Raw genomic sequence first — 17,745 nt, 5'->3', positions numbered from 1 at the left:
TTTGAATTCGTTCAATTCTGGATCACGAAGTACCGTGAGTTTAATCGGAAAATTTGTGCTTGAAAAATAAGAGGCCTAAATTGTTTTCGTTACACTCATAAACTCATTTTAATTTGGCTTTTAATTACTTCAACATAAGAAAAATAAAGTTTTGTTATATAAAATCTGCTTACTGATGTTCTTTCAACAAAATACAACATTTTTGTAATCAGGTATGTTTTCAGTTGTTTCCTAAACAATATCACCTGTACAATTTTCATTTTTACGACATACACTACAACTTTTCCCATGTCAGTGCCTCATTTAAAAGGATGTCGTATTAGGTATTTTATTTTATTGGGTTATTTTACGACACAATGTATTAGGTATGAAGGGATCTATGCAAGGGGAAGGTAAATTCTTGTTTCTTAATGTTAGACGATTGAAATTTAAATTAAATTATAGTTTATTTAACGACGCTCGCAACTTCCGAGGTTATATCAGCGTCGCCGATTTGCCGCAATTTTGTTTCGCAGGAGTCTTTCACATGCCAGTAAATCTACTGACATGAGCCTCTCGCATTTAAGCACACTTTAATGCAATCAATCTGGTCGGGATCGAACTCGCAACCTCGAGCACAGAAGGCCGGCGCTATACCGACTGCACTACGCAGGCCGACGTTAGACCATTGAATGATTTATTAATTATATGCGCATTAATATATTATATCTGTATTTATTATGTAAATTTATTCCTCCATAAAGAAGTTTGCACTGAAACTTTAATTTAAATCTACTACACGAGAAAAGTAACGTCATGTCATTGTAGTCTTCGTAAACCCAGGCTTAAGGGGTTAGGTACAGCTTACAGTAGTAAAAGTTTAAGAAATATTCAACATTTTTTTCTTCCATTTCTATATCTTGTACAATAATAAAAATTAGTATGTTTAAAACAGTGTCTTTCTGCTATTTGAAAAAAATATTTTTACGATTTAAAAAAAATATATATACATATATATATATATATATATATATATATATATATATTTTTTTTTTCAAAATTCAATATGGTGGCAGTTTACTGCGCAGTGATGAAGCGTTTCCGTCATAATTCATAAACATGTTAACTTTTTCATCTTCTCTCTCTTTTATTTTATTACTGAAACTCATGTTTACAATATCATGCTCTTTCAACTACATTCCTTAATAAATATTTTTTTTATTTTGTGTTAGAAGAAAATACTGATATCTGACCATTTTTTAATTTATTTATTTTTTATCAGGCAATCTATCAAAGGTAGAGAAGTGATCTTTCATCATATTGTAGATATGACATGCATAAATACACAAAAAAATTTCATCACAGAATGATCGATAGTTTTTGAGTTATGTGGGAAACCTTCATCATTGCACAGTGAACTCAATTGTGAAAAATATAATGTAAATATTTTTTGAAGTCGTAAAAATATTTTTTCGTATCGCAGAAGGACAATGTTATATATATATATATATATATATATATATATATATATATATATATTAATTTTCATTATTGTACAAGCCACAGTAATGGAGGAAAAAATTTTGAATATTTCCAAAATTTTACTGCTGTAAGCTGTACCTAACCCCTTAATTATCATTCATCTAAACATCGTCATCATAGGAGCCGTCATATTAAACTTAAATATTCTCGCATTGTGTGGGGCAGAGACATTAACATTACGACGAAGTGAGGAGAAACAACTGGAAGCTTTTGATACGTGGATATGGAGAAGAATGGAATGCGTGAAACGAACTGACAGGATAAAAAATGAAGCTGTGCTAGAAAAATAGTGTGGAGAAGAATATGCCTAATAGTGGAACTGATCAGAAAGAGGAACTTGATTAAGAAGAAACTGCCAACTGAAGGACGCACTAGAAGGAATAGTGTACGGGAGAAAATTTTGTGACAGAAGAAAATATCAGCTGATAGACTACATTAAGATATATGTATGAATCATGTGACTAAGAGGAAGGCGAAAGAGAGGAAATACCGGAGAATGTTGGGTTTACAGTGAAAGACCTGCCCTTGGGCAGAAAACTATGAATAACTGAATTCTCGATCTCATCAATATCATCAAAACTATCATCATCATTACCATCACCACGCATACGACCTTCCGTTGACGTCTAGCCCTGGCTGACTCACTCTGCAGAAACATAATACGTAAATTATTTTGTGCGAGATCGTGCGTATTTACTTGTTTTCCGCACAGAACCAATACGCGGTAACTGTGAAATACCACATTCAGTATTCCCAACGTAACACACATAACAATTTTCCTCTTCTTACCGCTTAAGCGCGACATTCATTTTACTGCTTTAGGCTTTTAACATATTATTTTTAAAGACGTTTGACATAGTAATAATTTATAAATTGGAAACTTATTATTTATATTATTTATATTATATATATTATATATTATTTATTTATATTATTGTATATATTATTTTTAAAGACGTTTAACACAGTAATAATTATAAATTGGAAACTTACCACTGCAATTTCACCTAAATTGCAATGTTAATTATTGTTTTTAAATATTTGCAAAAATTAAGTAAAGTCTACTACTCCACGAAACTTATTGCATTCCTGATACAAGTAACATTAAGGAAGCCGTGAAAAAATCAACGAGATTCCAGATGCCGATGTTATTACTGCAATATGTTATATAAATAATGTTGTTAAAATATTAAAATGAAAAATAAATCATTACATAACCTTAGACTACCGTTTGTTTTAAGTTCGCATTTATAGACTGGGGGAAAAAAAATACAGACGTATATCACGGCCTGCTGGAATATAGTAAACACAGAAAACATTTTACAGCAACAATGTTGAAGAAAGATATTTTGGTGTTCCGAAGTTGGCGTCATTAAACAGAAACCAACATGGAGATTTCATTGCAACTAGCCTAATTAGAAATTCGTCTGTCAGGTATGTAATAAACGATCTTCGCACAAAATAATGTACGATACACGAGCGGTATGTTTGTTTTCATGTTCTCGGAAATTAAAAAAGCTCAACTACGTTTCGCTTTTTCAATCTTTTCCTCGACCATGAAAACGTCAACATACCGCTCTTATAACGCATATTACTATAGTGTGCACATTTAAAAACAATGAATAATTACAAACTGACCACACAAAGAATTAAATTTAATATACTTAAGCAGGGAAAAGTAGAAGCTGAGTAAGTATAAAGAAAAACAAAATCGAAAATTGCAACTGGGGCAATGACAAAACATTGAAAGCTGGATGATGGAATAACCCTTTACGAGTCTAATATGAATGTTTGATTGATTTGTTGAATTATTAAAGTAATAATATCAAATGATAGACAGCTAATCCTATTATGTACTTATTATTTGTCTTTGTAAGTGTTATAACATATAGATAATTAATAGTGTTGAAATATACTGAAATAAGCTGTGGTTTAGTTTAATAAAAGTAAATCTCCCACTGATAGATCCAGAATTACGTCAGATTAATGTTTTTCCTGTGTGCGGCCATTTGCTTCTCTAATCCGTGACTGCATTATTCATGGAATCTAAATATAGCTTAAAATTGATGACTTGCTACAAATATGCATATTCAGTTGGTTTTTAATTTTATTGTACTTCATTTTTTGTGATTGCAGGCAGCAATTTTACGTGTGAATGCTTCTCTCACAAATTAATATTTGAATTTAATTTCATATACGTTTTGACATCGTCGTCAGGTAACATTCCCATTACAAGGTTTTAACTCGAAACTGAGGGACGTTCTAGTTTAGATGGAAATGACTAATCAAGTAATTAAATTAATCAAACTCATATTTTGAGAAAAATGTAATAACTATGTAAGTTTTGAAATATCGCAGGAAGATATTACAAGTGTTAGTACATTAGCTGTCAGGGCTATATGTTAAACAACTTTAATGCGACTTTATTGCAGGTAGAGATATAATGAGACAAGTAGAAGTGTAGTATGTTCTTTGCTACTATACAAAGTTCTTCGTTGAGATGTATATTTAAAAGTATTTAAACTGTACTAGTCAGCGGCGTAGCTCAGTCGGCTAAGGCGCTTGTCAGCCTATCCAGAATTGCTTTCCAGCGCGGTTTTTATTTCCGCATGGGCTGATTATATGGTTTGGCTTTTCCGAGATTTTCCCCAACCGTAAAGCGAATATCAGGTAATCTATGGCGAATCCTCGGCCTCATCTCGCCAAATACCATCCCGCTTTCACCAATCCCATCGACGATAAATAACCTAGTAGTTGATATTGTGTCGTTAAATAACCAAACAAAAAATATAAAAAGTTGTACACTAAATTTTATATAATTTTTCTACTTGAGGGGATTATACAATATGTATAAATCATATGAATATATTATTTTGAAAGAAAATATTAATTTGTGAATATTATAGTAACAATTAAATCTAACTGTGGCTATTTTCCGAACTAGTCCTCCAATTTATCCATGCAATTCTGCCAGAGACCAGGATATTTCTTCATTCCTCTCTGAAAAAATAACGCATTTTTCTTTGGCTCTGCAGCAATTTCATACCTTTTTTTCCAATATCAGTGAATTATAATCAATTTTCTGAGAACGGAAAGAACTTGTGGTGCACAAATTTTGTAGGAGACATAATACCATTGTTCAATAAGAAATATTAAACACATTACGTATTTTTCGAAAGTGCAAATCATTTCAAGAGGAGTGTATTATAGTTTTCAACGTGCCCCATGCTGGGCTTCTAGCGATTTCTATCAACAAACAGAAGCTTAATCATGTTAAAAATGACATCCGGAAAACCCCAGAATAAGTGTCTGTGAATTGATGGAGAAAGTATCGTACTTTAAAAATCGTCAACACCTAAAACATTAAAAATATATGTGAAACTTGAGTGCAGAAAATCTGACTGTAAAAAGTAACAAGATGAATTACTTAACTCTGTGCTCAACATCTTCTGCACTACAGCTAAAGGGTCACGATGTCTTGAATAGAATTGTAACTACAAAAGATACTTGGATATGCCAATGAGTTCCTGGAGTTAATATTTCTAGTAAGAAATTGAAATATTTAGGCTCGTCGCCACACAATTTTGAAATGAAATCACTTGAGGCAGAAAAATAGATTCAGTTTTTTGAGATGTGAAAGACTACCGATTCTCTCTTAATCAACAAATAATGATTTCAGCAATCTACTGTAGTGTCCTGAAAGGGAAGCCATAATATTTCTAAGATGCGAAAAACTGTCTAAATAAATTACTATTCTTCTTAACAACGCAAAATTTCATAAGATATCTTCAATACACTTGGCTGGGAGGTCCTACCATATCCCTCATATACGAAATACGAAAAGCCTGAAATCCCATAAGGGCAACGGCCTCCTACAGGAGTGTAGGGTTAGCTGAAGGTCTACTACACTTGGGGAGCCAGTCAAAAGTCTGGATTTATTCAAGTGTGACTATCACTTCATGTATTTGGAATGCTGAAAATAAGCTTAGACCTGATATTACCCAAAAAGTTTCAATTGAATAATCTGGCGATGAAAAATGTGTGGAAAATGGATACACAACCAACCAAATATATTCTTTCATTAAGCAAATAAGTAGCTCTCTGGTCGCTGGTACAAGCGTATCGAAAATCTGGTGGATTGTTTTGAAAAATAATTATTTTATCATAATCAGGGTTTGAAATATTTTCTTATTCAATTTTCACAAATCAATAAACTATGGACACAATTTTCATCCCCTAAGTAAATTTATTGCCACATGTACTATTTCTGAAAAGCCGTGCCATGAACTTACTAATTATTAGATATGCTTACTGACATAATATGTTAAAAACTATATACAGGTACGTTTTGAATTACATACTCATGATTTTAAGATTAATTTTCACTAAAATACTACCTGTTCAATTGATCCAATATACATTGTTAGTTAAAAGTCCCGCACCACCTAAATAACTTTTGAAGCATGTGGTTCAATGACATGAAACTTGGTATGTGGGGATAACCGTATAGGGGGAAGTCTTCCAGCGCCGGTCAGCATACAGTACCGGTCAGTGTGTGTTTTTAAATACCGACAACAATTAGCAGGAAGCGAAATATAGTGTACGTTACTTCTAACAGTCAGTAATCACTGGTAAATAATTCAAACTTAAATCTACATTCATTCGTTAACAAAGTCCGTTGAAAGACTTTTCTGTTTGCTGTGGCGCGAATCGACTAAATCTAAATTGACTGACACCAAGGCAATTCGGTAAGTATCGTTATAAATCTTGTTTCATTCGATTCGGTCATGATTTATGAATTACTTTTGTGCGTGATCCATGTTACATAACATAATGATGCTATAGAAAAAAATATTATATATTTCGCTGCGTGTCAGCCAGTACCGGTCACCTCTTGATCTTGCAGTACCGGTCATATTCTTCCATGTTAGTTATGTTAGTTTAATATTTTTTATAGGACGTTTATGATTCCTCCAGTGATAAGTAGACCTTCCAAAGGAAAATGGCATCCATATTCTATGAAACAGGCTGTAGAGAATGTGTTAACAGTCCAACTTTCTATCCGCAAAGCTGCTGAAATATACAATATCCCCCAAAGTATGATGATTGATCATATTTCTGCCGTAAAAAGAGGTAAGGAAATTACATTCACTCGTGCACTTGGCCGTTTTAAACCCAGGTTCAATGCCGAATTCGAAGGTGTTCTATTGGATCATATGAAAGATCTATCTGATAGATTATTACCACTCACAAGGAAAGAGTTTTTGAATCTAGCTTTTCAATTTGCTGAGGCCTTAAAAATTCCTCATAAATTCAACTATGACAAAAAGACCGCTAGTAAGCAATTTTATTGTGATTTCATGAAACGGCACCCGAATTTGTCTCTCCGTACTCCTGAATCGATAAGCCTTAATAGATCAATTGGGTTTAACAAGCCACAAGTCTTTCAAAGTCTTACAAATCTAATGGAAAAACATGTATTCACCCCTATAAAATTTATAACTGTGACGAAACTAGTGTTACTATTGTACAATGTCCACACCTGTGGAGTAACGGTCAGCGCTTCTGGCCGTGAAACCAGGTGGCCCGGGTTCGATTCCCGGTCGGGGCAAGTTACCTGGTTGAGGTTTTTTCCGGGGTTTTCCCTCAACCCAATACGAGCAAATGCTGGGTAACTTTCGGTGTTGGACCCCGGACTCATTTCACCGGCATTATCACCTTCATATCATCCAGACGCTAAATAACCTCAGATGTTGATACAGCGTCGTAAAATAACCAAAAAAACTATTGTACAAAAACATTCCAAAATTATTTCGCTGAAACAAAACCGTCAAGTGGGTAAACTGACTTCAGCTCAAGGGGGTAGAAGTGTTACTGTATTATTCTGTATGAATGCTGGGGGTCAGTACATTCCACATTTTCTTCATATTTCCTCGACAACGCACGAATGAAATGACACCTCATTGGTGCTCCCAAAGAGAGCATAGGTGAAGCTCAATCAAACGGATGGATGACATCTCAGTTGTTCTTGAAATGGATGCAGCATTTTACTCACTATGCCAATCCTTCTGTTCAGAACCCTCTTTTGTTAATTTTAGATGGCCATATTAGCCATAAGGACTCGGAGATGATCACCTATGCTCGAAACCAGAATATTCATATGTTAAGCACTCCACCACATACGACCCACAAGCTTCAGCCTCTTGATCGTGTTTTCATGAAGCCATTTAAAGATGCATATTATGAAGCTTGCGGGCTCAGGATGAGAAAGAACCCCGCTGAAAGGATAACAGGGTATGAAATAGCAAGTCTTGTAGGTGACGCTTTTGCAAGAATTTCGCGGACTGAAATTGCAGTAAAAGGATTTCAGTGTACAGGAATTCATCCCCTGAATCCCAATGTATTCACAGAGCTCGATTACCTACCATCAATGATGACAGACATAGCAATGGATTCGAACGTGGATCAAACTGAGAGCCCAACAGTAAGGCCTATGCTTCCATTCCCTGACGTGACTTCTGCACCTAAGGCAAGTTCACATCATGAGACTAGTCCTAATAGGCCTACTCCTACTGATAGGTCTAATGATATCACTGTTGTAAAGGAAATAATTCAGCAGCTCAGCCCAATTCCGGATGCCAGTAAGAAGCGAGAAGTTAGTCGACGCCGAAAATCTGAAAGAAGTGAGGTTTTGACATCCAGTCCTTACAAGACATATCTGGAAGAAAAAAATAATGAAAAGCTGAAGAGAGAAGTCTAGAGCCTAATGCGTGGGAAACGCCCCCTATCAGGAAAATTCTTCCCAAAAAGGTCAAGAAAGACAACTAAGAAAAATGACGAAAAGAAGGAAACTACATGCATTTTTTGCGGGAGTCCCATGACGAAGATTGGATCCAATGTTCTTCATGTCAAATGTGGGGTCACGAAGCCTGTGCCAGCATTCCTGACACATCTGACACGTATGAATGTTTTTTTTTTTTTTTGTCAAAAGTAATATGTGACCGGTACTGCCTGCCAATTTTCTGATTGTATCGATTTTATGGACATTTAATTTGTTTATGTTTTGTATTAATAGTAATTTCTGAATTTTTTTGTAATTACCATTGAGTTCAATAATATATGTACTTACATTATAACAAAAAAGTGTGTCGGTACTGCAAGACTTCCCCCTATTAAGAACTCAATAATGGTATTACCGTATTTTTTCTACTTCCGGTAACTCCAACTCTCTTATTTTAAATGGAACACCAAATGTATTTTTTATTTTTGAATAAATCTCATTAAGAGCTTTTCAAAAATTACCCACACTTGATACTTCTGTACAAATTCAGTGTTGCTAAGTCAAGAAAACAGAAAAGTGTATCGAATATTAAAATAATAAATGCACTGCCTAAATAACTTTTGAAGCATACGGTTCAGTGACATGAAACTTGGTATGTGAGGATAACCATATGCTATGAACTCAATAATGGTATTACCGAGTTTTTTCTACTTCCGGTTTAACCGAAGTAACTCCAACTCTCTTATTTGAAATGGTACAGCTAATATATATATTTTTTTTACTTATGAATAAAGCTCATTAAGAGCTTTTCAAAAAGTATCCACACTTGATACTTCTGCACAAATTCAGTGTTGCTAAATAAAAATGGAAGTGGTGCAAGATATTCCTAAAGCCTGGTTCAATCATTCCTTAAATGGTTTCTATGCTCGAGTGACACACTGTAAATCAGCTGAGGGCTATCAATTTGAACATATAATTTAGAAGGTGAGCTAGCTTTGTTTTGTTTTTGTTAAGGAAGGAGTATTTTATTATTTTAATATTCGAGACACTTTTCTGTTTTCTTGACTTAGCAACACTGAATTTGTACAGAAGTATCGAGTGTGGGTACTTTCTGAAACGCTCTTAATGAACACTATTCATAAATAAAAAATATATATTGGGTGTTCCGTTTAAAATAAGACAGCTGGAGATACTTCCGGTTAAACCGGAAGTAGAAAAAACTCGGTAATACCATTATTGAGTTCTTAGCATATGGTCATCCTCACATACTAAGTTTCATATCACTTAACCGTGTGCTTCAAAAGTTATTTAGGTGGTGCATTTATTATTTTAATATTCGATACACTATTCTGTTTCCTTGACTTAGTAACACTGAATTTGTACAGAAGTATCAAGTGTGGGTAATTTTTGAAAAGGTCATAATGAGTACTATTAAAAAATAAAATAATATATTGAGTGTTCCATTTAAAATAAGAGAGTTGAAGTTACTTCCGGTTAAACCGGAAGTAGAAAAACTCGGTAATACCATTATTGAGTTCTCAGTATATGGTTATCCTCACATACCAAGTTCATGTCACTGAACTGTATGCTTAAAAAGTTATTTAGATGGTGCGGGACTTTTAACTAAGCCTGTATAAAGTTGACTACACATATAATCGTAAGAATTTTGATGCCCAATCCTTTCTTAATTGGAACAGAACATTCCAGAGTGAGACAAATTACGAATAGGCTCGGAGGTCGCTAAGATGTTTCATTAGTCCTTCATCATCTTGCAAGGGTGTGGGAACATGCATAACTGTGTGAATTACACTATTTTATTAACTTCCGCTTTATTCGTTGATTTATTGATCAATTGTTTTCTTTTTCAATATTTCGTACTAGGGAAGCATATCAGACTTAACAATGTGGGTTGATTCTTCCAGGGCCTAAAACTTAAGACTCTGAGGTAGGAATATGGAAGTCAAAAGAATCGTCAGAGAATTAAAATTGCACCAAAGACTTTAATAACACTTCTGACTTTAACATTGTCTATAACACTCCATTCATCATATTAATAGAGTAAATACAGCGAATGAAGTGGAAATATCCGTTAAGAAGAACAATTCTGTGATATAGGAGTGAAATATGGACTATTAAGAAACGGGATGAAACCAGAGTTACCGCTTCAGAGATAAGATTCATGCGATACGTAGAAGGTCGCACACAATGGAACCGCAAAAGAAAAGAAAACGAAATGGAAAAACTGAATATGGAACTTTAGTATAACATATGGACAGATGTAAGCCTATCGGGTTGCGAGCGACCCCGGGTTATCCCTTACGCATATATTCACAGCGGAATTTTTGTAGGTTGCACCAGTACTTTCCTAATATATATATCTTAAACATAAACCCGAGTCACACGGGGATAGTTTACAGGAGTCAAGTGCTTGAAGCCTCTAAACTTGATGCTATATTTGTGATCACACGGAGATATTAAACTTGATATCATGCTTGAAAAAAAGCGCGCGCTGAATGTTGTATTCGTAGTGGTATTTGAATTCTTGTATTCTGTTATAGTTAATAAAAATCAATAGTGAACTGGCATTTTTAGTTTGGTGAAACTGAAGATGCCACCAGCACATATTCAAGCAGCTAATTGGCGCCTTGTTATTGTATGAATCACAAAATATTCTTGGAAAAAAAAAAAAAAAGGAAAAGAGAACATGGGTTAAAAATGGATTCGTAGATGAATTATGCACGGTGCATCTAATACCTCGTTGAAAGAATTAGCTGAAGAAGGTCCTGCAGAATACAGGAAACATCTCAGAATGAGTCCTGTTTTAAGGGTTTTTAACTTTTTTCGAACCACTTCTATATATACGTCTATGTTTTCGAAACCTTGTTCCATGAGTTCGCTGACTAGATTCTGGAATAATAATTCCTGCTTGTTTTTATTGAGGTATTCTTTGTTACGTACATTCCATAGAAATTCATACTTCTCATACACTTCCAAAAACTTTATGATATCGTTGGAATTCCACTTAGGAGCGCTCATTATTAATAATTATTAATTTACTTCGACAATAGGCCTAAAACTTCAAACTTTCTACTTGCCAAGTTGCTACAAGTTCGCATTCACATTTCACACGCGGGAAGAGGTGGAGTCAAGTTGATCACGTGACGGGAAAGTGGACACAAAAGTTGACGGGTCGTCAACTCAAATTCTGCTCGACCGCCAAGTCACAACTTGACTGTCTCGACCATATCACACGGGGAAAGTTGAAGGAAAGTCGACTTGCTCCAAACACTTGACTCCTGTAAACTATCCCCGTGTGAATTAGGCTATAGGGACAAAACAAACCTCAAACACTCAGGCCTTATTATACCAAGGAGCAATTCTCAATCAAAGAAAAATTCCTTAGCAGGGTCGAGAATTGAACCCACAACCACAACTATACAGATGAATGTACAGAAAGAACTGGAGATATCATGTCAACAGAATGACAAGGGAAAGAGTTCCTAAGCAGATCCTTCGATATCAACCTAGATGAAGGCGATGTAACGGTCGTCAAGTCAAGATATGGCTTCAGACGGTAACGGTCCACTCTTGGTTTATACTACTTGCTTGGTGCATCATGATCATGTTGTCTTGTACCACATTACCAAATCTAAAAACTGTATTCATAATCTGATGTGTGTGTGCGTGCGTGTGTGTATGTATGTATGTATGTATGTACGCATCTAAGCACATTTCTGTCTCACAACAGACTAATATCTGACGTGATTCCGGTGATGTAAATTCAACATTATGCCTAAACCCTCCAAAGGAAGCGCAATACAAGACATCGAGAACACATACATTTTTATTTCGCATGCAGAATTTAAAGCTATCATTGTACTCTGAACGTAACATAAAGGAAATATTCTTTAACTCGGGCATGTTCAGCGTGGGCATTTCTAGCCTTTAGGCGAAGTCCAACAGTGACGTACCATAATATCTTTTAAGCGTTTGCCTGCATGTTATTCTGAGATACTACGTAACTGTTGCATAAAAAAATAGAAATGAGCGCGCTGAACATACTGCTTTAAGCGTTGAATACAATAATTATCCTACAATGTGATTAAGAGATTTTTCTGCTTAACTTAAACCTAGAAATGTGTTAAGTTACACTTACACGTCCTTCAGTAGCGCTTTGTAGGGCTGTAATGCAGACGCCTTGAGAACTTCTATCCCAGCATCTGCTATGGTCCTGCAAACAGAGAAGAAAAGTCATTGTTAACAAAGTGATATAGCTTCTTATCAAGATGTCAGGCAATCCTATTCTTTCAGACATACAGTTCTATAATGTGAACAAAATCAAGTACCTAGACCTCCTGTTGTTTCTTTTCAATTCTTCCAGATGTTATAAAGGTAAGACTTATATAATAATTATGCTTAGGTGATAGAATCGAACTTTCATCTCGCATACGCAAGGACAAAATTAATGTTTAAGTTTAAAGTTAGAATGTTGGGGGAGAAATCTACGTAAAACACACATTTCAATTTTTACTTTTGTATGTGTGAAACACAATTAACGTTTGCGCTGAAGAACTGTTGGCATGTAAGATATATGAACTGGAGGAGAACAATTTTTATTGCGTTCTTTTACGACGCTGTATCAACATCTCAGATTATTTAGCGTCTGAATTAAGTGAAAGTGATAATGCCGGTGAAAAGAGTCCGGGGTCCAGCACAATAGTTACCCAACATTTACTCACATTGGATTGAGAGAAAACCCCGGAAAAAACCTAAACCAAATAATTTACCCCTACCGGGATTCGAACCCGGGCCAACTTGTTCCCCAGTCAGACGAGCTAACCATTACTCGACAGGTGTGGACGAGAATGATATATTGCGGAAAAGTGAGGAGTAAGAGACGAAAATTTTTACGTATGACTCATATAACTTATTTTATTTTTCTTGTGAGGTAATACCGAACTACGTAAAAATTAGAGTATGATGAACAAACACAGACATACATATCGATCGTCTAGTTAAAAAGTGCGACAACAAAAAAAAAAACGAGTTTTGAGATATCTTCAGTTGAAATTTTCAAATAAATCACTTAGAAAGGAACAGAGTTCTGGTTCATAACCACGACAATTAGAAATGAGTCAGTATTCAGCACGAGTTTATCACAATCTTCCAGTTCATTATTAATAGATTTCGAAATGTACTAATAATGAATTAGTAAAGTCCATAGTTATAATTATTTCTAAAGTAGTTTGTTTAGTTTTTTTTTTCCTTTTTGGTTGTAAAAAATATGACTTATCTCAATATTGAATCGGAAAGAGCTCCGAAAGTGGCTTTCAGTAGTATAAATAACTAAAAAATGGCCATTTTTGAGTTGTCGCACTTTTGAACTGGACGATCGATATGTATACATACTTATATGCATGCATGCATGTATACATACATACATACACATACATACATACATACATACATACATACATACATACATACATACATACATACATACATACATACATACATACATACATACACCAGTCAGCGACATCATGCGAGAACTTCAGGAAGAAAGTGTGGTTAAGTGGGAAAGTGAGTGGCAAAACACGAAAAATGGCGCAGTGACAAAATCGTTTTTCCCTAGTGTAAAAGAGAGGTTACGCGTTAACATTCCACTGAATGGAAAGGTCACAACTTTTCTAACTGGACATGGAAAAACCGGTGCTTACTTATACAGATTCAAGCTGAGGGACAACCCGTCGTGTGCGTGTGGAGCAGAGGAACAGACCGTCGACCACCTCCTTTTCGAGTGCCCGAAATTGGACAAAGAAAGACTAGCGTTCCAGCGGGAAATGTTAAGGAAAACTGGCAAGTGGACTTTCACAAAGCTTAAAATAATGCAAGAACATGCGCATACTAACTATGTCAATGTTATAAATTTAGACGAGTAAACGTAGGATAACTTAATCTAGGATAGATAAACGTAGGCAATAGATATAATGAAAGACTCAAATTTTCACAACAGAATAACGGACCTACATACGTCTAGAGAGTGACAGAAACGAGACATAATGTGTTATATTGTAAACATACAGGTAGCAAGGCATGTAGTATTACCTTTATTGTAATGGGACTTGCCGTTCAACTAATATAAAAAATACATACATACATACATTACATACATACATACATACATACATTACATACATTACATACATACATACATACATACATACATACATACATACATACATACATACATACATACATACATACATACATACATACATGCATTCATTTTGTTACAAAATTTTTCAGAAAGAAAGCGACTGAATCAATTAAAATTCTGTTTTGCGTTATTTTCAAGTAATGACTCATGAATTGTTAGTAAAATTAATGTGTTTCTTCTACATATTTTCCAGTAGATACTAGATAATAGGTACAACAATTCTGAAGTTTGCAAAAATCATTGCATAGGCCTATTTCGAGCTATCGCGAAAAGATTTTCTTATCAGTGGTGCGAAAATGCAAAATATTTAAAATTGATATCTTGGATCAATGTGACACTTCAATCTATACATCATAAAAAATGCCTATGACGGTCTGTATAGTATTTCTCTCAACAGATGAGATAAATCTTCTCTTCCCTGTCGATAACAGAATCGCACACCTCCGGATATTTAGTAATGAACACAATAGGACAGGAATTGAAGTTGAGTGAGAAGTGTAATTAATTATAAATGATATCAGCTGAACGATTCCGCATCATTCCCGTCGAGGTCACGAACAATGACTGTTTATACAATTTGCTCTGTGTGGGAGACAAAGCGTTCACTTGCTTTGGACAAAAGACAGATTCCAATAGTAATACAATAACCGGGCGCATTCAGCAGCGTTTCAGTGAGCTACGTGAGGAATAATGAGTTAATGTGCTGAATATCACAGACTAATGGATGCCATGACTGCTGTCTATTATCTCCCAAGACAGCAACAGTTCATTGTTGAAATGAATTTCAAGAGAAAGGGAGTGCTGATTGCCATACAACATAATTTACGTTAGTAACAACTTTCCCTATCGTTTCTCATTTCTACATTTACTGCGAAACATGAAAAGAAAGTATTTTGCAATTCATTTTGATTAATTTTCACATAGCCTCCATACAACCAACATCCAACGAATACACACGCTCATATAAAACTAAACTTGAACGCTGACATTCACCTTACTATAATAGTCCACAACAACTACAGTATTTGGATACCGTCCGTAAATTAACCATATTAAAGAGCATCACCGCTTATAATGCACGTTCAAGTATATGCCGCAAATCAACATCATAAGACAACCTAATATTGAAATATATCTTCGGATACAAATGACATCCATAACAACTTTGAATAATTAGACTCAAGGCACACCCTCAGTCTATATATTAGGACGTACATACATTGAGATGGTGAAAACACGTGCAGTAATGAGAAAACAAGTACACGGGCAAAAACAAATCAGTTAACATAGTTCAAAGACTGTAATGCATCTCTTCACATAATATAGTACACAGATTTAATTTATTTTCTATTATTTTATCAGTGAAGACCTGCAAACATATTTGTGCAAGTATTGTAACCACACATGTGCTTTTTAATCATTTGACAGTAGGGTGTAGTCACACAAGAAATACATATTTATGTCCTAATTATGTTGGTTTTTATCATATTGTATGTTTATTAATATATATTTTATTTTGGTTGTAGACACACATATACCTGTTAATGATGATATTGCTATATAGAATGATGTATCTGATGATGTTGGTATGAAACCGACGAAAACGTTCATACAATATTAAATCATGTAACGTAAGGACTCGCACCTTACATAAGATTGATAGTAAAGTCATTGACTGAAAATAAATATTCGTATTAAATATTCCTATTATATGAAAAGAAAGGTTAAGCTTTATGCATACGTCAACAGATAAACTAGAACATGAAGATGTGTAAGGCCGGTAGCATACTACATCGGACATGGTCTCAGACGGGATAATTTTGTTTCGGACCGTCCGATATAGTGCAAAACTGTTTCCGTTTGTCTAAGATTGTCTCGGACTGTCTGGAACAGAATTTCGCGATAACGTATAGTACTTACTTTTCCCATGCACTGCTACTCTAAGTAATTGTGATCAGTTCCGAATTTAGTCCTAGGCAACCTAGGTAGTTGCCTAGAGCGGCTATTTCCAGGGGGGCGGCATTTTCTCTCCTTTTTCTCTTCCTTTTTTACAGTGGAATTTGTTTTTAAAACAACTGTTGGTAAATCTTTTCTAAAGTTTGTTCTTGAATACCTTGTGGAAGTCGGATATTGTTTTGTTATCGCACTGTCGCATTCGCGCCGAGAGTAAAAGGAAAGTGTGCAGCTGCATAATAAAATTATAGTGTAATGCCGGTATCACGTTACCATACTATGTAACTGCTTAAATTTACCTACTTGTATCAACAAAAATGCATTGTTGAAAATAAATTAGATGTGTGTTTATTACCTATTTATCGCTATGGATAGCAAGCACAACTCTCTGTTACATTTACAATTTCTATATCGTCAAACGTACTACAGATTGAATCAAAAGTCTGGTACCATATAAATATCTTCCTGTATGCTTGATTTTGGATTACTACAGGTGTTACCAGTATTTGTAAGACCAAATGCTCTACCAGTGACACATTCGATTCTAGCCCTAAGCTATCTCAAAAAACCGCCATTTTGAATGCAACTTTGAAATTTTAAATAGAAAGGGAGTCATGTAGATATTCAAAATCATGTGACATTTTTTTGAGAAAAACAATGGTGCTATCCGTTTTGAGATATCTCTAATCGTTTTCAAGTTATTTAAAGATAACTGTCATAATAACATAAACAATAGTTACTGCATCTACACATATTTTGTAACGTGGTACAGTACTAAGGAGGCTTTGGAAAAGGTGTTTTTATGCAATTCTGGTAATTAACGTTTCCTGCTTTACTGTTTGGTTAACCTGTGACAGTTTCAATGCATTGTTGTGATTATTTGAAGCTTTCCTGTAACAAATTTCTTGATTTTCGTGATGACATTATCGAAAGAGGAAATAATTGATATCATTCTTCATTCTGGTAGGTTAAGCTACAGAAATGTTGCAGCAGACTGAACGAACAGTTCTCTGGACATTGGATTGTCGGCGTAGACCAGTAGAATGGCCGGCCAGGTCTCCAGATTTAACACCCCTTGAAAGAGCTTGATATATCTCGCTAATTTAAATACTTCTCGTTTCGTCGGTTCAAGAACTGGCACTAGTATCAGAAAATAACTGGACGCCACGTTGACAGTGAATGAAATCCCATATAGAACTCATGACTGCGACTTTCATGTGGAATTCAAGTTACAAGAATTTGCAATTACTTCTCACGCTGCTATCATTTT

At 34.9% G+C, this 17,745-nt stretch overlaps 1 protein-coding gene across 1 annotated transcript in view; it reads right to left on the bottom strand.

Moving 5' to 3' along the window:
• LOC138704227 (follicle-stimulating hormone receptor-like) overlaps window positions 1-17,745 on the bottom strand; it is a 1,032,731-nt gene that overhangs the window by 342,688 nt on the left and 672,298 nt on the right. The window contains exon 4 of the mRNA XM_069832108.1: window positions 12,459-12,533. Within this exon, the coding sequence (XP_069688209.1) occupies window positions 12,459-12,533 (75 nt within the window). The remainder of the gene's footprint in view (window positions 1-12,458; window positions 12,534-17,745) is intronic.

Source organism: Periplaneta americana, chromosome 8 (genome assembly GCF_040183065.1).
Source record: "Periplaneta americana isolate PAMFEO1 chromosome 8, P.americana_PAMFEO1_priV1, whole genome shotgun sequence".
Lineage (NCBI taxonomy): Eukaryota > Metazoa > Arthropoda > Insecta > Blattodea > Blattidae > Periplaneta > Periplaneta americana.
The sequence above is the reverse complement of the archived record's forward strand: the minus strand, read 5'-3'. Positions and strand labels throughout refer to the sequence as shown.